The 25,341-nt window shown below is 40.0% G+C and overlaps 1 protein-coding gene across 1 annotated transcript in view; it reads right to left on the bottom strand.

Annotated features, from left to right (window-relative positions):
• Window positions 1-371: 371 nt before the first annotated feature.
• Window positions 372-25,341, bottom strand: part of TOP2A (DNA topoisomerase II alpha) — a 30,770-nt gene continuing 5,800 nt past the window's right edge. Inside the window, exons 8-35 of the mRNA XM_010388508.1 lie at window positions 24,356-24,529; window positions 24,063-24,164; window positions 23,818-23,955; window positions 21,267-21,405; window positions 20,739-20,896; window positions 20,319-20,444; window positions 19,592-19,702; window positions 19,343-19,448; window positions 19,143-19,252; window positions 17,746-17,838; window positions 17,333-17,447; window positions 17,108-17,229; window positions 15,859-16,007; window positions 13,527-13,758; window positions 13,202-13,336; window positions 12,883-13,083; window positions 12,233-12,428; window positions 11,386-11,477; window positions 11,119-11,283; window positions 10,917-11,000; window positions 8,670-8,852; window positions 7,831-7,921; window positions 4,916-5,068; window positions 4,566-4,689; window positions 4,413-4,456; window positions 3,542-3,676; window positions 1,803-2,002; window positions 372-1,487 (exon numbers count right to left, since the gene is read on the bottom strand). Coding sequence (XP_010386810.1) covers window positions 1,359-1,487; window positions 1,803-2,002; window positions 3,542-3,676; window positions 4,413-4,456; window positions 4,566-4,689; window positions 4,916-5,068; window positions 7,831-7,921; window positions 8,670-8,852; window positions 10,917-11,000; window positions 11,119-11,283; window positions 11,386-11,477; window positions 12,233-12,428; window positions 12,883-13,083; window positions 13,202-13,336; window positions 13,527-13,758; window positions 15,859-16,007; window positions 17,108-17,229; window positions 17,333-17,447; window positions 17,746-17,838; window positions 19,143-19,252; window positions 19,343-19,448; window positions 19,592-19,702; window positions 20,319-20,444; window positions 20,739-20,896; window positions 21,267-21,405; window positions 23,818-23,955; window positions 24,063-24,164; window positions 24,356-24,529 — 3,807 coding nt within the window. The 3' untranslated portion in view covers window positions 372-1,358. The remainder of the gene's footprint in view (window positions 1,488-1,802; window positions 2,003-3,541; window positions 3,677-4,412; window positions 4,457-4,565; window positions 4,690-4,915; window positions 5,069-7,830; window positions 7,922-8,669; window positions 8,853-10,916; window positions 11,001-11,118; window positions 11,284-11,385; window positions 11,478-12,232; window positions 12,429-12,882; window positions 13,084-13,201; window positions 13,337-13,526; window positions 13,759-15,858; window positions 16,008-17,107; window positions 17,230-17,332; window positions 17,448-17,745; window positions 17,839-19,142; window positions 19,253-19,342; window positions 19,449-19,591; window positions 19,703-20,318; window positions 20,445-20,738; window positions 20,897-21,266; window positions 21,406-23,817; window positions 23,956-24,062; window positions 24,165-24,355; window positions 24,530-25,341) is intronic.

Raw genomic sequence — 25,341 nt, forward strand, 5'->3', positions numbered from 1 at the left:
AGAGATCTGATTTTTTTTCTAAATGGATTAGCCAGTTGCCTCAATATATCTTACTAATACCATGAAGTAGTTGACTAGGTTATCAATATAGTTGTTAAAGGAAGGTATCATTAAAAAAAAAAAGATACATGCATATTTACTGATCAAGTGTGGTGGAGATGAAGAACTTAGTACTCATGTATAAAATCTCAGGAAAGAGCCTTATTGGCCTTAATTAGGTCATAATGCCTATCTCTTGGACCTATCACCATAGCCAGAGGCTGTAAGGTCTGTCAGAATATGATTGGAATGCTTCTGAAAGGGAAGTGAAGACTATATTTTAGAATAAGGAAAAGGGTGTAGTGCGTGTTTTAAAAGAGGTATTCTATGGGTTGCAATGTTTAGAACATTTTATTAAAGTACAAAATTGTTGGAATTTAGCTAATAGAAAAACATAGTAAATATTTACAAAAACACTGATAACATCACTCAAGTCACACACATGTAACAATGTAGACAGGTCTTAACAAAGTTTACAAATTGAAATTATGGAGATTTCCCAAAATAAATCTAATAGCTCATTGCTGAGCATGGTTATCAATACAACATTTAAGATATTGGAGCAAATGTCCCCAAGTCTTCTGCAATCCAGTGCCCCTTAAAATTGGTTTCTCTCTTTGGGAGATTCAGACCCAGAGGCAGCCAGAGGGGACAGGTCAAGAGCTGAAATAATCACCTAACTAGTCTAATTTTCTTCATTCTATTGACTGTGTCAAGTTATAGACACAGCCAAAGTGTTTTCCTTCAGCCTCTGATGATTTGAGAAGATGAAGAACGTGAGCAATTTCTCATTGCTTAAAGAAAAACTTAGCACATAAGAGGCTGAGTGTAGAGTATCTATACTAGAACCATAAAGTTCTGTCTGATGGTAAATTATGTATAAAACTAAGATAAAACAGGAATTATGCTCTATCTCATATTTACTGAAAGTAGGAAAGGAGGAAAAGTGACACTTTTAAATCAAACTGCTCTAGTTTTATCACAGTGGATGGTTAATAAACACACTGCTTTATGCTGAAGTGACCAGATAACTATTTCTACAGTTCAGAATAACTTAAAATCAGGTTTTAAAGACCAAAGAAAGCAGACTCAAAACACCGACAAAGCAGAGAAGAAAACAATGCCCATGAGATGGTCACTATTTAGACAGTATTATAAAAAGCTAAAGAACATTTGGGCTTTACTTCACTTTGATGGTCTTGTACTAAAAACACCTTCCCCAAACTAAATTCAGACGGGAGGAAGTTAAGAGCTTCAGGTAACTTTAAAACCAGTCTTGGGTTCAGTAAGATAATTACTTAAAATAATCACCTCACATTTTAAAACAGATCATCTTCATCTGACTCTTCCAGGTACTTTATAGGTTTTTTTGCCCGCACAGATTTTGCCCGAGGAGCCACAGCTGAGTCAAAGTCCATATGGAAGTCATCACTCTCCCCCCTGGATTTCTAAAAGAGAAAAGCCCAGGTAACTTGCACAATGTAAATCTGACGACATAATTGTAATGTTAAAAAAATGTATCAAGACACTACATTCAAGGAGTTTTCTATTTTCTACTAAGTAATAAAAAGCAGATAGATCTAAAGCCAACTCTTCCATTGCCCAAATAAGTGACATTATTTAACTTTGTTAAAACTAATACAGTAAAAGCTAACAGATTATGAGTTAATTTTCTTAAAGACATGCCAAATATTAAGAGCAATGATTTAGTTATGTGTTTCAGAACACCTATAGCAAAAGGACTGACTAGAATCAACACTCACCTTGCTTGTGACTGCTTTAGAAACAATTTTCTCAAAATTAGAGTCAGAATCATCAGAAGTGGATGGCTTCCTTTTGCGGCGAATCTTGGTTTTGGCAGGATCAGGCTTTTGAGAGACACCAGAATTCAAAGCTGGTTCCCTTTTAGTTCCTTTAGGGGCAGCCCTTTTTTTGGCACCGGTAGTGGAGGTGGAAGACTGACCTGCAATTCAATACAGGCATTTGTTATAGCCGCTGTTTTTTTGAGATGGGATCTCACTCTATTGCCCAGGCTGGAGTGCAATGGCGTTATCTTGGCTCACTGCAACCTCTGCCTCCTGGGATTACAGGCGCGTGCCACCACACCTGGCTAATTTTTTGTATTTTTAGTAGAGATGGGGTTCCACCATGTTGGTCAATCTGGTCTCAAACTCCTGACCTCAGGTGATCCACTCGCCTTGGCCTCCCAAAGTGCCGGGATTACAGGCATGAGTCACTGCGCCCGAACTAGTCACAGCCACTCTTAGATTAATTGTTCTCATTGTGAACTTTCTTCAGCAATGTGATGACTGTGTATATTTAACATAGGAAAAGACAATCTAAGAGAGGTGAAAGTAGAGAATCAAAGTATTCTTAAACATTCTATTTTTTTTTTGAGATAGTGTCTTGCTCTATCTCGCCCAGGCTGGAATGCAGTGGCACAATCTCAGCTCACTGTAGCCTTTGCCTCCTGGGTTCAAGCAATTCTCCCGTTTCAGCCTCCCGAATAGCTGACTACAGGCATGTGCCACCACACCTGGCTAATTTTATATTCTTTTTTTTTTTTTTTTTTTGAGGCGGCGTCTTGCTCTGTCGCCCGGACTGGAGTGCAGTGGCCGGATCTCAGCTCACTGCAAACTCCACCTCCCGGGTTTATGCCATTCTCCTGCCTCAGCCTCCTGAGTAGCTGGGACTACAGGCGCCCGCCACCTCGCCCGACTAGTTTTTGTATTTTTAGTAGAGACGGGGTTTCACTGTGTTAGCCAGGATGGTCTCGATCTCCTGACCTTGTGATCCGCCCGCCAAATTCTTAGTAGAGATGAAGTTTCACTATATTGGCCAGGCTAGTCTCGAAATCCTGACCTCAGGTGATCCACCCACCTTGGCCTCCCAAAGTGCTGGGATTACAGGCATGAGCCACTGCATCCAGCCTTAAACATTCAATTTTAAGAATATGTTTTACATTAAACATTTGCAATTGCTTATAAATCCTATCCTTGCCATAGAAATGAACTAGATGAAGCCTGGTACTGAGAGAAACATGCTGATTTTAAACACTTGGATTACCTTATTTTTGGAGACAGGGTCTCACTCTCTCACTCAGGCTGGAGTGCAGTGGCTTGATCATAGCTCACTGCAGCCTTGAACTCCTGGCCTCAAGCGATCCTCTTGCTTTAGCCTCCCAAAGTGCTGGGATTACAGAGGCATGAGCCACTCTGCCTGGCTTTTGTTTTGTTTTGTTTTGTTTTTTGACTAGTCAAGTGCAGTAGTGAGAAGGAGGGAAAAGAGTAGAACAAGGAGTTTGATCTGTAACTGAATGAACAATCAGGACCAGCCTTGACTACTAATTTTGATTATAAAGATCTAAAAGAAATTGCTTCCATTTGGAAAAGGTTTAATTTGTAATATCAATAGTAAGTTTTGGCAATAAAAAATTGAAATTGCCACGTGAAAACCAGTTAGTTGATTGCAACATTAACCCATCTCAAAGATTTAGGCTTACTTTTTGCTGCTGTCTTCTTCACTGTCACATTCTTTTTAGGAACTGTGTTTGTAATTTCAGTTTCATTTGGGAAATGTGTAGCAGGAGGGCTTGAAGACAGTGGTACACTGTCCTTAGCATCATCAGCTTCAAGGTCTATCATTTCAAATGGAAAGGAAAATAGTACATTTAAGCCAACACATGAAAATCCATTTTTTGCTTTGTGCCTGGTATGAATTCCTATTTAAACACCAAATATGTGACTTTTCTGGAATATTTAAAACATGCTTTTTTAAATTTTTTGAGACGGAGTCTTGCTCTGTCGCCCAGGCTGGAGTGCAGTGGCTCGATCTCAGCTCACTGCAAGCTCCGCCTCCCGGGTTCACACCATTCTCCTGCCTCAGCCTCCCGAGTAGCTGGGACTACAGGCGCCCGCCACCGCGCCTGGCTAATTTTTTGTATTTTTAGTAGAGACGGGGTTTCACCGTGTTAGCCAGGCTTGTCACGAACTCCTGACCTCAGGTGATCCACCCACCTCGGCCTCCCAAGGTGCTGGGATTACAGGTGTGAGCCACCGTGCCCAGCCTAAAACATACTCTTAAAACTTTGTTCTAATTTCTGAATTTTTTATCAGCTAGAACAGTTTTTATTTTTTATATCTCTAGCACCTAGCAAAGTACCTGGCAAACACTATGATTACTTTTAGTATACTGAATGCAGGACCTATTTACATGTGAAACTAAACCCAATGAACAGTGTCAACATAATGTTAATAAGAACTCAAATTTATTTCTAAAGGAAGTACTTGGATAATGTAGCCAGGATTAGAACCCAGTTGGATCTGAGTGTCCCAGTAAGGCAGATGTCTCACTACTTTTACTTAAATACATACCTGACATAGCACTTTTCTGTGGTTTCAGGTCTTTGTTAGTAAGTCTAGAATTAAAAAAAAAAAAATCCTGACAACCAATTCTAAAGGTGTTAATCAAAAAAGAATATATTAGAAACAATCATGACAAAAACTCATATTAGATAAGATATTTACTTTGGGGACGTTTTGGTCTTAGGTGGACTAGCATCTGATGGGACAAAGTCTTCATCATCAGTTTTTTCATCAAAATCTGAGAAATCTTCATCTGAATCCAAATCCACTGTGAATTTGGTTTTTGCTGTAAAAAAACCATATACAAAAAAATCAAAGAGGGTAGTAGGAGAAACACTTAATTCATAGGTTGATATAACATTTCCTGAAAGATGCTTCAGTGTTTCAAAGCTTTAACTTACTTTAATTTACTGCCCTATTAAGACACAGTAATTTCTGGGGCAAAGTACCCTGAAGTATATTGGCCATTCCACTCTTACAGCTTATCTATAATGTTCTTTAGTTTTCCTTACTTGCTGCTCTTCGTGGCTCTGTTTCTCGTGGAGGGACATCAAAATTACTTTCGTCACTGCTCCTATCTGATTCTGAATCAGACCAAGGATTTCTCTTCTTTCCTTTTTTGATTGGCTTAAATGGCAATGTAGTTTGTTTCTTTGTCTTTGTACCTAGAGGAGAGATAGAAATTAACCACCTTTATATATTCTTAGACTCACTTTTCTCCATCTATCATCCATCCATGCTTCAAATTTATTAACCGCTGTGATAGTTCTGAGAATACAATTGTGAAATGAAACAGATATGGTCCCTGTTTTTGTGGTGCATATAGCTTGGTCACTTAATCTTATAAATAAATACAATGTGGCCGGGCACAGTGGCTCATGCCTGTAATCCCAACACTTGGGAGGCTGGGGCGGGAGGATTACTTGAGCCCAGGGGTTTGAGATCAGCTGGGGTAAGATACAAGACCCTGTCTTAGCTGGGTGCGGTGGCTCACACTTGTAATCTCAGGACTTTGGGAGGGTGAGGTAGGTGCATCACTTGAGCTCAGGAGCTCAAGACCAGCCTAGACAACATGGCAAAACCCCATCTCTACAAAAAATACAGACATTAGTGGGCATAGTGGAGTGTGCCTGTGGTTCCAGCCACTAGGGAGGCTGAGGTGGGAGGACTGTTTGAGCCTAGGAGGTCGAGGCTACAGTGGGCTGTGATCATGCCACTATACTGCAGCCCGGGAGACAGAGTGAGATCTTGTCTCAAAAAAAGAAAAAAAGAAAAAAAAAAAAAAAAAAGAAAAAGGACTGTCTCTACAAAATACAAAAAATTTTTAGAAATTAGCCAGTCATGGTGGTGAGCGCCTATAGTCCCAGCTCCTTGGGAGGCCGAGATAGAAGGATTGCTTGAGCCAGGATTTCAAGACCAGCCTGGGCAACAGAGTGAAACTCTGTCTCAAAAAAAGTAGATACTCAAGGACAATACATAGCTCAATCAATGGAACTGAGAATTAAATTGAGAATTGAGAGTCCATAAGTAAACCTTAACATTTATAGTCAATTGATTTTTGACAAGGGTGAAGACAAACATTGTGGAAAGAAGCCTTTTTAACATATGGTACTGAAATAATTGGATATCTACCTGCAAAAGAATCAGGTTGGACACCTTCTTTACACCATATACAAAAACTAATTCAAAGTGGATCACAGATCTAAATGTAAGAGCTAAAACTATAAAATGCTTAGAATAAAACACAAAAGTCTACCTTCATGGGCTTAGCAAAATGGGAGGCCGAGGTGGGCGGATCACTTGAGGTCAGGAGTTCTAGACCAGCCTGGCCAACCTGGTGAAATCCTGTTTCTACTAAAAATACAAAAATTAGTTGGGCATGGTGGTGCGTGCCTGTAATCCTAGCTACTCGTGAGGCTGAGGCAGGAGAACTGCCTGAATCTAGCAGGCGGAGGTTGCAGTGAGCCGAGATCTCACTACTACTGCATGCCAGCCTAGGCGAGAGAGCAAAATTCTGTCTCAAAAAAAAAAGAATGAAGTACTAATACATGGGCTACTACATGGGTTACCCTTGAAAATATTATGTTAAGTAAATAAGTCATCTCCATAAGACCACATATTATATGATTCAATTTGTAGGAAATGCCCCGAATAGGAAAATCTAGAGACAGCAGATTTTTAGTAGATTTTTTAGTCGTTGCCTAGTGGGGCAAGGAGTTGGTGGCAAATGGCAAACGATTGTTAATGAGTTTAGTTTTCTTGGGGGGTGATAAATTGTACTAAAACTGTGTCTGTACTAAAACCACTAAATGGCATACTTTACTTTTATTTTTTTTTTTGAGTTGGAGTCTTGCTCTGTCGCCCAGGCTGGAGTGCAATGGCACAGTCTTGGCTCTCTGCAACCTCTGCCTCCTGGGTTCAAGTGAAACTTGTGCCTCAGCCTTTCGAGTACCTGGGACTATAGGCACACACCACCACACCCGACTAATTTTTGTATTTTTAGTAGAGATGGGGTTTCACCATGTTGGCCAGGCTGGTCTCAAACTCCTGACCTCAAGTGATCCACCAGCCTCAGCCTCCTAAAGTGCTGGGATTAAGGCATAAGCCATGGTGCCCAGCCAAATGGCATACGTTAAATGGGCAAATCTGGCATGTGAATATCTCAATAAAGATGTTTCAAAAAAAGTAGACAGTAAAGGCATTATCAAATGATTAACAGAATTGTTAATTCTATTTATTTCATTGAGTGAACATTACCTATATCCGAAGCATGATGTTGAACTCTAGAGATAATATAATACAAACATGACTAATATGTGGTCACTTTCCTTAAGAAACTGTATACTAGAACCTCATAAGTGGCTAGAGAATGAAATCTAATAAACTGGGTATTTTCTTAGATCCCAATTCAGGAATTCAAATTAACGAACTACAAAATATTTTCTATAATGAATCAAATCCCAAGGACAGTATTAAAGAGGTCCAGGCCAGGTGCAGTGGCTCATGCCTATAATCCCAGCACTTTGGGAGGCCGAGGGGGGTGAATCACAAGGTCAGGAGTTCAAGACCAGCCTGACCAACATGGTGAAACCCCGTCTCTACTAAAAATACAAAAATTAGCCAGGCGTGGTAGTGCATGCCTGTAATCCCAGTTACTCGGGAGGCTAAGGCAGGAGAATCCTTTGAACCGAGGAGGTGAAGGATGCAGTGAGCCGAGATTGAGCCATTGCACTCCAGCCTGGACCACAAGAGCGAAACTCTGTCTCAAAAAAAAAAAAGAGGTCCAAGTAGAATTCAGATACAGTCCTTTTTCACATTTCTCAATTCAATTCAACAAAAAGGTTTTGAACATCTATGTGGAATGTACTAGGTAACAAACACAATGTAATCTTTGCTTTATACCATTTTCCTAAAAATGTTGTAATACCTGGTTCTCTTTTCTGTTTCTTTTCTAATCTTTGTTTTAGGCCTTCTAGTTCCATACCATCTTCTTGAGGGCTTCCTTCAGTATTTTCATTCTAAAAGATAGCAAAGTTAGGGTTGGATATAGAATAAATTCTGAACTATGGGATTAGAAATTTTATACATTTTTGGCCGGGAGCTGTGGCTCACGCCTGTAATCCCAACACTTTGGGAGGCTGTGGCAGGCAGATCTCTTGAGGTCAGGAGTTCGAGATCAGCCTGGCCAAGACAGTGAAACCCCACCTCTACTAAAAATACAAAAATTAGCTGGGTGTGATGATGTGCCCCCAACTACTTGGGAGGCTGAGGCACGAGAATCGCTTGAATACGGGAGGCGGAGGTTGCTGTAAGCTGAGATCCTGCCATTGTACTCCAGCCTGGGTGACACGGCGAGACTCCATCTCAAAAAAAAATAAAAATAAAAATAAAAATGTATACATTTTTTTTCAATTTTAAGTGGAGGTATGCATCAATATTTTATGCATAATGTTTTTAAGAGTATTACCTTTTTTTCTTTTTTTTGAGATGGAGTTTCACTCTGTTGCCCAGGCTGGAATGCAGTGGTGTGACCTTGGCTCACTGCAACCTCCGCCTCCTGGGTTCAAGCAATTCTCCTGCCTCAGCCTCCCGAGTAGCTGGGATTACAGGCGCCCGCCATCATGCCCGCCTAATTTTATTTTTAATAGAGACAGGGTTTCACCATGTTGGCTGGGCTAGTCTTGAACCACTGACCTCGAGTGATCCACCCACCTTGGCCTCCCAAAGTGCTGGGATTATAGGTGTGAGCCACGGCGAGAATATTACCTTAATTTTCTTTTTATTTTTCTTTTCTGCCTCTGCTTTCATTTCTATGGTTATTCGTGGAATGACTCTTTGACCACGTGGAGAAGGCAAAACTTCAGCCATTTGTGTTTTTTTCCCCTTGGCCTTCCCCCCTTTCCCAGGAAGTCCGATTTGTTCATCTTGTTTTTCCTTGGCTTCAACAGCCTACAGAAGGGATATAAGAAAGCAAGTTTATATGTTAACAAAAACATTACAGTATCTAAACGGCCAACAGTTAAACTGATTTCACTTTGTTACGTCTTAAAACTTGTGATAAATTGCTGTATAACCTAGTATACTATCAACAATAGTGAAGATGTAATTAAAGCACACCTTGAAAAGGAAGGTGTGGAGACAGAAGACTGGGTTTTATTCCTGGTTCTACCACTTAAACTTTTTGAGGAAAACAAAGGAGAAACTAAGAATAAAACATGTATATACATATATATTTGTAAACTCACATACGAAGTATGAAAGAAAGTGATGCATACTTATCCAACCGACCGATTACAATGAGCTAGGCATCTATCCTGAAGTGCAATAATACAAATTTGCTTGTTAAATTTAAGAAATAAGGCTTTTGGTGGTTTTTTTTTTTTTTTTTTAAGAGACAGAGTTATGCTCTGTCACCCAGGCTGGAGTACAGTGGTATGTGATCATAGTTCACTGCAGCCTTGAACACCTGGTCTCAAGTGACCCTCCCACCTTGGCCTCTGGAGTAGCTGAGACTATAGGCCCATACCACCATGCCTGGCTATTTAAAAAAATTTTTTTGTGGAGATTAGGTCTTCCTAGGTTGCCCAGGCTGGTTTTGAACTCCTAATCTCAAGTGATCCTCCTGCCTCAGCCTCCCAAAGCACACTGGGATTACAGGTGTGAGCCACAGTACTGGCCTTTTTTCTTACGTTAAAATGTTGAGAAACAAATGTTATTAGGAAGATTTAAGTAACAAAGACTCTTCTGAAACCATCTGGATAGCCCTGCTTTCTCCTTTTTTTTTTTTAGATGGAGTCTTGCTCTGTCACCCAGGCTGGAGTGCAATGGCGCCATCTCAGCTCACTGCAACTTCGCCTCCTGGGTTCAAGCAATTTTCGTGCCTCAACCTTCTGTGCAGCTGGGATTACAGGCGGATGCCACCACGCCCAACTAATTTTTGTATTTTTAGTAGAGACAGGGTTTCACCATGTTGGCCAGGCTGGTCTCGAACTCCTGATCTCAAGTGATCTGCCCACCTAAGCCTCCCAAAGTGCTGGGATTACAGGCATGAGCCACCATGCCCTGTGGCTTTGTTCTTTTAAGTTGACTTGGGGGACTGGGTTGGTGGTCTTCTTCCACATTTAAGCTCTTTTTATCTTCTCAGTCCTAATATGTTCTTCCCTTTATCAAAAATCAACTCTTGCTCTTTCCTTTTTTTGTCCAAAAACGTCTGGGCAGTCTCCTGGGATCATTTACTGTATTCTAAATAGTATTTTTTTTTTGAGACGGAATTCCACTCTTGTTGCCCAGGCTGGAGTGCAATGGTGTGATCTCAGCTCAACGCAACCGCCTCCTGGGTTCAAGTGATTCTCCTGCCTCAGCCTCCCAAGTAGCTGGCATTACAGGCATACACCACCACGGCCGGCTAATTTTGCAATTTTTGTAGAGACAGGGTTTCTCCATGTTGGTCAGGCTGGTCTCAAACTCCCAACCTCAGGTGATCTGCCCGCCTTGGCCTCCCAAAGTGCTGGGATTATAGGTGTGAGCCACCGCGCCTGGCCTTGTATTCTAAGTAGTATTTAATAATCTGTCCTTTTTTTTTTTTTTGAGACAGAGTCTCGTTGTGTTGCCCAGGCTGGAGTGCAGTGGTGCGATCTCAGTTCACTGCAACTTCTGCCTCCCGGTGCAAGCAATTTTCCTGCCTCAGCCTCCTGAGTAGCTGGTATGCACCACCATGCCTGGCTAATTTTTGTGTTTTTAGTAGAAATGGGGTTTTACCATGTTGGCCAGGCTGGTCTTGAACTCCTGACCTCAAGTGATCTGCCCAACTCAGCCCCCCAAAATGCTGGGATTACTAGCGTGAGCCACCACGCCTGGCCAATAATCTGTTCTTTTATATGTTATTTTGAATTTGTCCTTATGCCTCTTATTTTCTTTTTATTGCCAATTGTGACCTATGTTGACAAAGGTATACTGCTGGAATATACTATTTCATTAATAAAAATTCTAACATGGGCATTATAAACTACACACCTCCAGTTCTTCAATAAATGTAGCCAAGTCTTCTTTCCATAAATCTGATGGACTCTTTCTCTTTAATGTGTCCAGCTCTTGTTCCTTCATAATTACAAAATTGTGTTAATATATGTACACAAGCAGCACATGCAACATACAAATTTTACTTTTACCATTAGAACAAAACTAAGCAGCATGTGCCATCCTACCATCAACTCACTTTTTCATTTCTTAGTCTGCAGAGTTCATCTTTCTTTTCCTTGGTTAAATACCAAAGGGGCATATCAAGAAGATAGTTGAAGGTTGGTCCAGAATCTGTTACAGAATTACTCTTTTCAGTTTCCTTTTCGGTGTCACTCTCTTCATTTTCTTCTTCATCTGGAACCTAAAGGATGAATTAAAATCTAGCTTTATTAGAAAATGTGAAACATAAACATTATACAATACATAGTCTTTAACAATATAGAAAAGTGCCACTCAAGATTACCTTTTGCTGGGCTTCTTTCCAGGCCTTCACAGGATCTGAATCATATCCCCTCTGAATCAGAACTTTAATTAATTCTTTCTTAGGCTTATTTTCTATTTTAAAAAAAGTAAACAGAGATAATGATTTTGAGTAATATTTTAGGAAAGGGATAAGGTTTTACCACAAGTGAAAAGTTTAAAACTGGAAATTAAACTGTCTTGGTACTTGCATAAATTTGTATATCCTGGTATACAGGCAAGTCTCCCTAAACTACTGACAAATGTAAATTACCACAAGATGGCAGTCAAATCATATATGAGGCTACGATCAAATCTTTTTTTTTTTTTTTGGAGACAGGGTGTCTCTCAGTCTTGTGCCCAGGCTGGAGTGCAGTGGCACTACCTAGGCTCACTGCAGCCTTGACCTCCCCAGCTCAAGTGCTGGGATTACAGGTATGAGCCACCGCACCCAGACAGTATAACCCATTTGTAATCTTCCTGTTTTTTTTCTTTTAACCATCAGCCTTATTATCTCTTCTCTCTTGGTCTCTTTTATTTTCTGTTCCTGTAAACATGATTAGTGTATCTATTTGCTTGATCAATCAGTTTATGCAAGGTCTTCTAGCTCTCTATTCTCATATCTAATTGTCAACTAAATCTTGATTTCTCAAGATGCTCAGTCAAGGAAACACCATCTCTTTCAAACTATAAATACCTAATCAGATATTTAAAAGAAATGCTTGTATAAGTGACCAGGTGAATTAAATGGATTTTGTCTCTTTCTCCACCATTACTCTCACCAAAAATGTTTAAAGAAAGTTTGGTGTAACTAGAGTTTTAGTAAAGCAGTTATTATTCCCAAAACATACCAATGATTATTTTGCCATCTATTTTCTCTAAGATAAAGCGAGCCTGATTATTCAGTTTAGCAGATTCAGCACCAAGCATTCCTAGGAGCCATTCTTTTCTTAATCCATAATATTTAAGTCTGAGTTCAAAAAAATCTCTTAGAATATCCAACACCGTGTCATATTTCTTTAAACAGCCTACGTGGTCAAAAAGCACCTGGAAAAGGAAAACGAGATTAGAGCCAAGAATAGACAAATTGGCTAAACTTTATAAAGGTAGACTATGATATACTTTTAAAATTGATATTAATCTTTTTTTTTTTTATTTTTTGAGACAGAGTCTTGCTCTGCCGCCCAGGCTGGAGTGCAGTGGCCGGCTCTCAGCTCACTGCAAGCTCCGCGTCCCGGGTTCACGCCATTCTCCTGTCTCAGCCTCCTGAGTAGCTGGGACTACAGGCGCCCGCCTCGTCGCCCGGCTAGTTTTTTTTGTATTTTTTAGTGGAGACGGGGTTTCACCGTATTAGCCAGGATGGTCTCGATCTCCTGACCTCATGATCCGCCCGTCTCGGCCTCCCAAAGTGCTGGGATTACAGGCTTGAGCCACCGCGCCCGGCCAATATTAATCTTTAATATAAATGGAAACATGTACATCTCACAAAACAAATACATACCATAGAGTTGCATGTGAGACTAGTTTGGAGTTTGAAGACTTTGTGTAGTCCAACTCTCTCTGCCTCTGCCAGTTTTTCTTCAGTCATCTTCACAACAAATTTCACAGTGGTATCTGTATGGTATTCCCTATAGTCTGTTATGAGAGGAGGTGTCTTCTCAGTGCCATTCAACATGGGTTCTAGAACTTGTTCTTTGTATGTCTAAAGAAAGAAATAATCCTGAAATTTCTAAAATACAGGCTCCTGAATAGTAAACAGCAATAGTACAAAAAGTGTTTCTTTTGATATAAAACTAAAAAAGAAATCCACAATTATTTACCTGGGTCCATGTTCTGATGGGAAGCTCTGAGATTTCAATGGTTGTGGAATTAAGAATAGCTACTTCACCACTAATCACATATTGATTTGGAGCCAGTTCTTCAATAGTACCCTTGAAGTTCTTGTAACTTGGAAGCTAAATTGGCATTTTAAAAAACAATGTTTTTTAAACGTGATACTAGACAGAAATCACAACAGTGTTTAACAATAAATCTAAGTATAAAGTATGAAATTAAATTTTATGTTTGCATCCTCTTTATTCATACAGTCTACTCAACTGAAACCCAAGAAAAAGTTAAGGCTCTTAACGCACACAGAATACTTACCATTGGCAAAGGTTCTTCTCCATCCATCAAACGCCTGATGTTATTTACAACTTCACGCACATCAAAGTTGGGGATTTTGCAGGACCACCCGGTACCGATTCCTTCAGCACCATTTATCAGCACCATGGGAATAATAGGAATGTACCATTCAGGCTCAACACGCTGGTTGTCGTCATATAAAAACCTCAATGTGTGATCATCTTTTGGTGGAAATAACAACCGAGCCAAAGAGCTAAATAAAGAATCAAAGAATGTTATTTTATAAAAATACTGAATTTGACACTTAACTTTTATCGAAAGGACATGTGTTATACATGAAAATTATCTTGGTTTTACTTGCTGACTAATACTCATTTAACATTATTTATTGAGTACTTTCTATGTGTCAGGCACATGGACATAAAGTCTCAATCCTCTGGCCGGGCGCAGTGGCTCACGCCTGTAATCCCAGCACTTTGGGAGGCCGAGACGGGCGGATCACGAGGTCAGGAGATCGAGACCATCCTGGCTAACACGGTGAAACCCCGTCTCTACTAAAAAATACAAAAAACTAGCCGGGCGAGGTGGCGGGCGCCTGTAGTCCCAGCTACTCGGGAGGCTGAGGCAGGAGAATAGCTAAACCCGGGAGGCGGAGCTTGCAGTGAGCTGAGATCTGGGCACTGCACTCCAGCCTGGGCGACAGAGCGCAGAAAAAGTCTCAATCCTCAAGGAGCTCACATTCCAGTAGAGGTTTGACAGTGAACATACATTTTGTTAGGTGGTGGGATAAACACTGAGAAGAAAAAGTAGGAAAGTGACTGAAGAGGTGCTAAGGAAAGGTAAGTCGTTTCTGATAGGAACGTTTGAGCAGAGAAAAGAAACTGAGGGGGCCAGGTGTGGTGGCTTGCGCCTGTAATCACAGCACTTTGGGAGGCTGAGGCAGGTGGATCACCTGAGGTCAGGAGTTCAAGACCAGCCTGGCCACCATGGTGAAACCCCATATCTACTAAAAATATAAAATTAGCTGAGCATGGTGGCGTGCACCTATAATCCCAGCTACACAGGAGGCTGAGGCAGGAAAATCACTTGAACCCAGGAGGCAGAGGTTGTAGTGAGCTGAAATCGTGCCATGGCATTCCAGCCTGGGCAAAAAGAGCGAAACTCCATCTCAAAAGAAAAAAAAAAAAAGAAAAAAGAAACTGAGGGACTGAGCCATTTGGATATCTAGAGAAAGAGTGTTGCAGGCAAAGGAACAAGTAAACGGCCCTGAAGAGAAAATGTGCTTGGTATATTTGAGTATAGGCCGAGGACAGTGTGGCTGGAGAAGAGATGGTATGAGAAGGAATCAAAAGATATGGAAGGTGGGGACACGGATCACATAATGTCTAGTTAGCTAAAATAGCTCTTTAGATTTTACTCTGAGCAGTTGAAGGTTCAGAGTGACTTATTTTTTTAAAAAATAATTGGCTGCTATAAGATGGTATATTACAATAGTTTAGATGAGATGGGGGTGGCTTAGTATTTTTCCAATGCAGATCCTATAGGATTGGCTGAGGAACTGGACCTAAGTATCGAGCAAAGCAGTCAAAGGTGACAAGGTTTTTAGCATGAGCAGTTAGAAGGATGGCATTCCATTTACTGAGACAGGAAAACTAAGGATTTGGTTTTAGACTTATGTTTGAGATATTTAACTAGATATCCAAGTGGGAAATGTTGAGAGGGCAGTCAGACATAAAAGTTGAGAGTTCAGGGGAGAGATCAGGACTGGGGATTTAAAGGTATAGACCAGATGAATGGGAGATCATTTGGGAATTGAGTGTAGATATTGGAAAGAGATCTGATGAAGGAGTCCTAGAATGGGCCAGTATTTAGAGGTTGGGAAGGTGACAAGGACCCAGCAGAGACAGCTAATAAGGAAAAAGAGAACCACAAGAGTCTACAGTCATAGAGGCCAAATAGTTTCAAGGATGGAGTGATTAGTAACTGTTTGAATGCCACTGAAAGGGTGACTGGGATGACAGCTGAAAATTGACCATTCATAATATATTTTCCATAGGCTTATATAGGAGTAAAATTTCAATTGTGATATTTAGGAAGAATCAAAGTCTCCTTTACTCAGTCCCAAGGTCTACATCAAGATTTCTCAACCTTAGCATAATCGACATGTTGCGCTGGATAATTCTTTTTGTTATGGCGGGGCTTTCCTGTATATGTTAGGGTGTTTATAAGCCTCACCCCTGGCCTCTGCCCACTAGATGCCAGTATCTTCTGATTAACTAAGTTTTTGTATTTTTGGTCAACTAAATCTTACATTGTTTCAAAACTGGAATGGTGAAAGTGAAAGCATACCTACCTGAGCATTGTGAAGATGTATCGTGGACTAGCGGAATCCTTGCCACCATGCAGTCTGGTACCAAACTGACCAATGGGCTGCAAGAGGTTCAGATTATTGCTACCCACAAAATTCTGAGCCAAATTGATAATGGTCATCATTAGTGACATCTGTGGGGAAAAAAGATTCATTAAGTTGAGGCTTTTACTAATACAAATACATTATTATGACTTAATCTCACTATAATCCTGTAACATTTTGTGAGGTTTAGTTGTTTAGTGACTTTCCTCAGATTAATAGATGGCAGAAGTAGTACTGGAACCTACAACTTCTGGCTCCAAGTTTAGGGCTGCCGTCCAACAATTTCTATTAAGTCCCACTCAACTTTGAAGGCATAGTTCCTCTCCTTATCCTCAGCAAAATGAAATACTTCCTACTTTGTGTTACAATGCTGTGCTCTTTTCTATTCTAGCATGTATCACTTTATTCTATAGCTGTGTGCGTATTGGCCCTCTGGCTAAATTGTTATATCTTGGGGATAAGGAACATATTTTATTTTTATTTATCTTTGTATACCTGGTACATGCTAGGCATTCAACAAATGTTCGTTGTGTGAAAATTTATTGTATCCCTACTATATTTTGATTGAAAGCAACAAGACAACCATTATATTTAAAATTCTAGAAACCTGTAGGCAATCTAGTTCTTTAAAACTGTTTTACCTAATTAATGCAAAAAGCAAACACAAAACATTGGTGTAAAGTCAAACAATTCAGACCCACATAAAAAGTGAAAGTTGCCCTTTCTAATTCCCAGGGGTAACTAAAGTGAACAATTTGGAACATATTCTTGTAGACCTTTTTAGTTATTGTTCTGCCTCTTTTTTTCCTCACCTGACAATAGACTGTGAATATTCCTCAGTGTCAGTGTACAGTTTTACTGAAGCTATAGCACTGATTCTATGCATACACATGTGTCACAATTTATTATAACAATTTTCAAATCAGTGAAGGTCTAAATTTTGACATCACAAAGTTATAATAAACATACTAAGTATCTTTTAATGTAGACCTTTGCAGACTTACAGTATCCCTGCAGGAATACTACTTTCAGAAATCAAAGAGCAAGTAGTTTTATTGTTTGACAGATTTTACCAACTTGTTCTTTACTATGAATATATGAGCTTATACTTTCACCAAATCTATTTTGAGAATGATTCTGCAGGGATTTCTGATATAATGCTTTCTGGAAACATGGATTGTATGTTTACCTCACCATGATGATAAGAAGACATTTCAGCCACTGATCCAGCTAACTGGGCAACCTTTACCTCTCGCTTGTCATTCCGTTTAAAGCAAGTAAACAAAACCTTTCTCTGACCTGGTTTCAAACCTTTAAAATGAAATAAGAGCAAACATAAGTATCCTCAATTTAACCATTTTTGGAATTTGATTTCCATCTTACAATAAAAACAGACGAACAAATTGGAACTCACCATCCACCATAGAAGGGATAGATCTCTCGTTATCAGAATTTGAGAACAAGATAAGTTCCTTGTTGATGAAGTCATTATATGTCAGATATGTGGTAGTTTGTCCATACAAGTAATCCTGAAGGACCAAATAGTATTACATTGAGACCACCAGTCTTAACAATGCTCAACACAAAAATCTAACAGAAACCTTTCAGAACTAAGAATTATTTCTGCAATTCTTAAGTCTTAAAGAAATATTGAATAATACATAAATATTTTATGTTTTAAAGATAAAGCACATTTAACTGCTGCACAATTCTATCATATCAAATTTCTTACTAAAATAACTATTCAGTAAGTTTAATTTGCTATAGTATCAATACCAAAAGGTCAGTCTAACAGTCCATTCTGTGGGATATATTTAATACTTTTACCTCAGGAAGTCCAAGTAACTTTCGTTGTCTTCTATCCTCCATGAAATTAGTTAACCATTCCTTTCGATCATCTATCTGTTTTTTGCTAAAGGCCTATAAATTAAAGGATGAAAAAGATGTCAGTGGTACTAATAGGTTCCAAAATATCCTTCTACAAAGAATGAACAAACAATAGAAAAACAACAAAAATCTTGTTTTCCTTTTTTTTTTTTTTGAGACAGTTACTGCTCTCTTGCCCAGGCTGGAGTGCAATGGTGTCATCCCGGCTCACTGCAACCTCCGCCACCTAGGTTCAAGCGATTCTCCTGCCTCAGCCTCACCAGCCCCTGGGATTATAGTTGCCTGCTACTACGCCCAGCTAATTTTTGTATTTTTGTATTTTTTTGAAACAGAGTTTCATTCTTGTTGCCCAGGCTGGAATGCAATGGTGTGATTTCCGCTCACCACAATCTCCACCTCCTGGGTTCAAGTGATTCTCCTGCCTCAGCCTCCCATGTAGCTGGGATTACAAGCGCGCCCCACCACACCTGGCTAATTTTTTTGTATTTTTAGTAGAGACGGGGTTTCTCCATGTTGGTCAGGCTGGTCTCGAACTCCCAAGCTCAGATGATCCGCCCGCCTCGGCCTCCCAAAGTGCTAGGATTATAGGCCTGAGCCACTGCGCCCGACCTTTCTTTTCTTTTTTTATTTTTGAGACGTAGTCTTGCTCTGTCGCCCAGGCTGGGGTGCAGTGGCGCAATCTCGGCTCACTGCAAGCTCCGCCTCCCGGGTTTGCGCCATTCTCCTGCCTCAGCCTCCCGAGTAGCTGGGACTACAGGTGCCCGCCACCATGCCTGGCCAATGTTTTTTTTGCTTTGTTTTGTTTTTTCTTTTGTATTTTTAGTAGAGACAGTGTTTCACCGTGTTAGCCAGGATGGTCTCGATCTCCTGACGTTGTGATCCACCCACCTTAGCCTTCCAAAGTGCTGGGATTACAGGCGTGAGCCACTGTGCCCGACCTTACTTCCTTTACTTTTTTTTGAGATGGAGTCTCACTCTGTTGCCCAGGCTAGAGAGCAGTGGCCTGATCTCGGCTGACTGCAACCTCTGCCTCCCAGGTTTAAGTGATTCTCCTGCCTCAGCTTCCCAAGTAGCTGGGACTACAGGCACCCGCCACCATGCCCGGCTAATTTTTTGTATTTTTAGTAGAGACGGGGTTTCACCGTGTTAGCCAGGATGGTCTAGATCTCCTGACCTTGTGATCTGCCCGCCTTGGCCTCCCAAAGTGCTGGGATTATAGGCGTGAACCACCACGCCTGGCCGAGACGGAGTCTTATACAAAAGTGTAAATGTTTCAATTGACTAAAGTAGTGATTTCTAAAATTAGAATGTATATAAAAAATACAACTCAAACGTACCAGGCTGATAGCAGCATCATCTTCAGGACCAGAATATTTGAACTGGATACGATGTCTTTTCATATCTGCAAAATATTCTTTAGCTTCCTTTGATGTGCTGGTACCCAAACCTATAAAACCAAGAATACCAAGTTCCCTCATATAGTCTTGTACAGGGTGTATAATAAAATGAGAAGTTCTGTACGGGTTTCATTACAAACCTTTGTAATATTTGACTTTCCATTTTTTATGATTTGGAGTAGAACTCTTCCATTCTTCAAATTCCGGAAGGCTATAAAATGCCATTTCTTGCTTGTTTTTGGACACCTGTGATAAAAAACAATGACTGTGGCTTTGTACACTGTGGGGTCCCCTGCATACCTCTGCATGTGACTGGGCTTATATGTATATCCAGGTTTGAGGAGTAGGGCCTTAAAATATCCATGATGTTATCTTAGAAATTAGTGTACCTTCACAATGGGAGTGATAAATTCCTCCAGAAAACGATGTCGCAGAAGAGAGGGCCAGTTGTGATGGATAAAATTAATCAGCAAGCCTTTGATGTGGGAACCATCTTGGTCCTAGAAATATTTGAAAGCCAAAGTTCAAAAGAATTGTTAGGCTGGGCCTGGTAGCTCACACCTGTAATCCCAGCACTTTGGGAGGCCGAGTCAGGTGGATCACCAGAGGTCAAGCGTTCGAGACCAGCCTGGCCAACATAGTGAAACCCCGTCTCTACTAAAAATACAAAAATTAGTTGGGTGTGGTGGCATCCACCTGCAGTCCCAGCTACTCAGGAGGCTGAGGCAGGAGAATCGTTTGAACCCATAAGGCAGAGGTTGCAGTGAGCCAAGATTGCGTCATTGCACTCCAGCCTGGGCGACAAGGGCGAAAGTTCATCTCAAACAAACAAACAAAGAATTGTTTAGAAATAAAAAAAAAAAATTATGATTGACCTACTGGCAATTTGTCAAATTTTCTATGGGAATCAAACAAGGTCTGTTCAAATCCTGGCTCACTTAACCTGTATTTGTAACATATATATGATATAAGCTTATCTGATTAGATATTGATTAGAGATAATGAATAAAGCTCCTATTTAAATAATTTATTTTCATGGCAAAAAAACACAATGCGATTAAATTGAGACATGCTTAATTTAGTTGAACAATCTAAAAATTTAATAACAAATCTGACCTGATCTGTCATAATCATTATCTTCCCATAACGAAGAGTCTTCAGTGAATCTTCATCTTCATAGTTTTTCTTGTACTGAAGACCCACAATCTTGATGATATTGTTAATCTCAGCATTTTCCATGATCTGAAATGGACATATACCAAAAAAAGTGTCTTGTTTATAAATTTGAAAAGAACAAAGAAATTTATCAGTATATGTTGCTTGAATTTTCTTGAGCTCCAGTATTTTGAGCTATTAGCTTATAACTTACTACATCAGAAAGGTCTGTTAAAATAGGCTATAGTGTACCTAACTTCTCAAAATAATCACAAACTGTCTAAAATATATTTTAAAATGCCTAATGAGGGAATTAAATATAAGCATGAAGTCTTGTACTATAAACTAGATTTAGATTCCAGAGATAGTTTTATATTCTACCTGCTTATGAGAAGCTTCTCGAACATTGAGTATTTTTCCTCTCAGAGGGAAAACCCCATATTTGTCTCTCCCAACCACGCCAAGGCCTGAAACAGCCAAAGTTTTGGCTGAGTCTCCCTCAGTCAGGATAAGCGTACAATCAGCGGAGTTTCGGCCCCCTAAAATAAAAATACACAAATTAATATTAGCTCATTCAGTTCAACCTCAAATATACTAACTTGGATATGCTGTTTATAGCCTTGTGATGAAACACAAATAATTTATTATATATCAAGTAAAATTATTTGTTAGGTAATAGATCATGATGTAAACATTCTTGTTTTATACTCCAAAATAATCACATCAATATTATTTATAACATGGAAATGACTTAAATGTTCCACAATAGGAGACAGGTTGATTTTTAACAAGTTATTCTGTTGAATATAGTTATTCTGTCAAGGGAAAAATAAATATCCATGGTATGCCATTAATGAATAAAATAACAACTATAAGACTTAAAGTTTGGAAACATTATTAAATATATACCTGCATCATTGGCATCATCAAGTTTGGGAATTCCCTTGATTCTGTTATGTTTTACAGCTGAACACTTCTTGTTTAACTGGACTTGGGCCTTAAACTTCACCCAGTTTAGTATGCTTTCTACAATACCACAGCCAATTGCCTGAAAATGAGAAGATTCATATTAGAGGAGAAGGGATCTATCAGAAACCTAGAATACAAACGAGCCTCAATAAAAATAAAAACGATTCAAAAATTAAAAAGATGAAGAACAATAATTTTTGGATAGAGGATGGCACATCTTTCCATGTCAGGTTATCACTGCTGAGGGAGCTGCTCCTTTTGGTTCATTTGTTCAATAAATATTTACTATGTACATATATTGTGCTAGCACTGAGCTACTTGTTGGAGATATAGTGGTTAAAACAAATTAGGCCAGGCGTGGTGGGTCACGCCTATAATCCCAGCACTTTAGGAGGCCGAGGTGGGTGGAACACCTGAGGCCAGGAGTTTGAGACCAGCCTGGCCAACATGGCGAAATCCCGTCTCTACTAAAAATACAAAAATTAGCCGGCATGGTGGTGGGCACCTATAATTCCAGCTACTTGGGAGGCTGAGGCAGGATAATCGCTAGAACCCGGGAGGCAGAGGTTACAAGTCAAGATCGCACCATTGCACTCCAGCCTGGGTGACAAAAGTGAAACTCCATCTCAAAAGAAAAAAAAAAAAATTAGCCAGGCGTGGTGGTAGTGAGATGGCTGTAATCCCAGCTGCTTGGGAGGCTGAGGCAGGAGAATTGCTTGAATCTGGGAGGCGGGTGTTGCAGTGAACTGAGATCAGGCCACGGCACTCCAGCCTAGGAAACAGTGAGAAGCTGTCTCAAAAAAAAAATTATAAATAAATAAAATTAGACACAAATAAAACAAATTGAGACACTTGTCCTCATGAAGTTTAAGACACAACACAGAAGACAGACATAGGTGGGTGCAGTGGCTCATGCCTGTAATCACAACACTTTAGGAGGCTGAGGATGGTGGATCAAGTGAGGCCAGGAGTTCAAGATCAGCCTGGCCAACATGGTGAAACCCCATCTCTAACTAAAAATACAAAAATTAGCTGGGCGTGGTGGTGCATGTCTGTAATCCCAGCTACTCAGGAGGCAAGGAGAATCGCTTAAACCTGGGAGGCAGAGATTCTAGTGATCCAGGATCACTGCACTGCAGCCTGGGCAACAGAACAATACTCTGTCTCAAAAAAAAAAAAAAGACCGGGCATGGTGGCTCACAACTGTAATCCCAACACTTTGGAAGTCTGAGACGGGTGGATCATTTGAGGTCAGGAGTTTGAGACCAGCCTGACAAACATGGTGAAACCCTGTCTCTACTAAAAATACAACAACAACAAAATTAGCCAGGCATGGTGACGCACGCCTATGATCTCAGCTACTCAGGAGGCTGAGGCAAGAGAATCACTGAAACCCAGGAGGCGGAGGTTGCAGTGAGCTGAGCTCGCGCCACTGCATTCCAGCCTGGATGACAGAGCGAGACTCCGCCTAAAAAAAAGACAGAAATAAAATAAGTTACAGTGTTGTAAGTGTTATGGATAAGCAAAAAGTTTGCTAATAAGGTATGTTTGATATTATATTGGAACCAACTTGGGTGGGGCAAAGGGTAGAAAGTAAAAGCTTTCCTGAGGAAAGGACAAGACCTAAAGTAGCCAGGTGAAAAGGATGTATTTCAGACAGAAGGATTAGCATGTGAACAAACTGAGGAGGGGAAGAGCACTGTGCTTTTCAGCAATTTAAAAGCAACAGGACCATATAGGAAAAACTAGCACTGAGATGAGTTGGAGAAGTAGGTGTAATTAGATTACAGCCGATCTTTCTTATTGGCCAAATTATGGAATTTGGACTTTCCCTGAGTGGAAGTCATTGAAAGATTTCAAATGAGAGTGAAGACAAAAATGTGTGCTTTAACACAAAAAGGTCACTCAAAAGCATTGCAAGGAAAGGACTTGACCAGTATGAAGGTTAAGAACCTACTGTAGCAAACCAAAAAAGAGATAATGGTGAGAAGCTACTGTGACATCCAAGAGATGATTCTTATTGATTGGATTAGAGAGGAGGGGAAATAAAGAGAAGGCTCCCAGCTTTGTTTATACAACCTAGAGGTTGGTTGGGGCTTTTTACTAAGATAGGAAGTTGTTTTTTTGTTGGAGCACGGGGAGCTGCTTGTATGGGCAAATCAGTGAGTATGGAGGTAAAGAATTCAATTTTGGATGTGGATGATTGAGAGCAAGTCTTAGGCATTTAAGTGAGGGTGTTTGTTAAACAGCTAGATTAATTCAAAAGTGATCTAAGCTTAATGGTGATATGTAATTGGGAAATACTGAAATATAGATGGTAATTAAGTCCTTGGTAAAATCAGTTAAAGAAAAGCCCTTTTTTACTTCCTTTTCAGATTGGGAAGACTTGGAGAAGTGCACTGTGGGAAGAATCATTGTCTCTGCAGAGCTGAGAAGTGCAATGGAAAATAAAGTTAGGTGTTTCTATTTTTATTTCCCTCTAAGTACTTACAGCTTTGATAAATTTTTCACTTAATTGGCATGTTGATCCAAAGCTCTTTGGTTGTAAAGTCATGTTTTCTTTTGTCTGAGAGTCAAAGGTTGGGTTTTCAATTAAGGCATTTACAAAAATCCACATGTGATTTTTCACCTGCAATAAAAGTTGACAGTAAGTCACTAAAAATGTACTCATGCTTTATTTATAGCCTTTCTCTTCTTCCTTGACTTTAGAAAAAGAAAACTGCCAAAAGCACATACCTGATGTGCTTTTACTGCAACACCACCCTTGTTCTTCTTCTTCACAACATCAACAAGTTTAGTCACAATCTGATCAGCTACATAATCAACATGTCTGCCACCCTAATAAAGAAAAACACCAAACCATAAAACTCACTATCCTCAAAATTATAATCATCAAACATTAAAAAAAACTAATTTAACCTCCTTTATACTAGCTAGCCAAATATTCAAGTCTACTTCATATATTAAAAACAATAAGAACACATATATGTAAAGATAAAACATGATTAATAATTTAAGAATAAAATTACCTTGGAAGTAGCAATGCTGTTGACAAAGCTAATTTGCTGAAAGCCTTTTTCACTCATGGTTAAACACACTTCCCACCTGTGGTTCACTTGTTCGTGTATTACTTTCAATGGGTTACCAGTTTCATCCAACTTGTCCTTCAAATACATGTCCACATAACTACGAAATCCTTTTACCTGTACAAGAATTAAAGGTAATAGTATTAAGAAAGTTATTAAAAAATAGTTTCGGCCGGGCACGGTGGCTCAAGCCTGTAATCCCAGCACTTTGGGAGGCCGAGACGGGCGGATCACGAGGTCAGGAGATCGAGACCATCCTGGCTAACACGGTGAAACCCTGTCTCTACTAAAAATACAAAAACTAGCCGGGCGAGGTGGCGGGCACCTGTAGTCCCAGCTACTCGGGAGGCTGAGGCAGGAGAATGGCGTGAACCCGGGAGGCGGAGCTTGCAGTGAGCTGAGATCCGGCCACTGCACTCCAGTCCGGGCGACAGAGTGAGACTCCGCCTCAAAAAAAAAAAAAAAAAAAAAAAAAAAAAAGTTTCAATGATAGACTATGAGGACTTTCCAAAACCAATGCAATGATATTCACTGATAGGCATAAAAGAATGGTCATTAAAGGACACAGACCGAGGTGGGTGGCTCACTTGAGCCCAGGAGTTCAAGACCAGCCTGGGCAACATAGTAAGATCCCCATCTCCATTAAAAAAAAAAAAAAAAAAATTAGCTAGGCATGGTGTTGCTGCCTGTATTTCCAGCTACTGCAGAAGCTGAGGTGGGATGATTGCTTGAGCCGGGGAGGTCCAGGCTGTAGTGAGCCGTGATTGCATCACTGTACTGCCTGGGTGACAGAACGAGAGGCTATCAAGAAAAGAAAAAAATAAGTAAAATTAAAAAAAGGACATGAAATATGTATTTTAGGTGTTTCTTTGAGAAAGAAATTCCTTCAATACATTTAAAATGAGCTGATTAAAAAATGTGGCATATTG

Source organism: Rhinopithecus roxellana, chromosome 19 (genome assembly GCF_007565055.1).
Source record: "Rhinopithecus roxellana isolate Shanxi Qingling chromosome 19, ASM756505v1, whole genome shotgun sequence".
Classification (NCBI taxonomy): Eukaryota; Metazoa; Chordata; class Mammalia; order Primates; family Cercopithecidae; genus Rhinopithecus; species Rhinopithecus roxellana.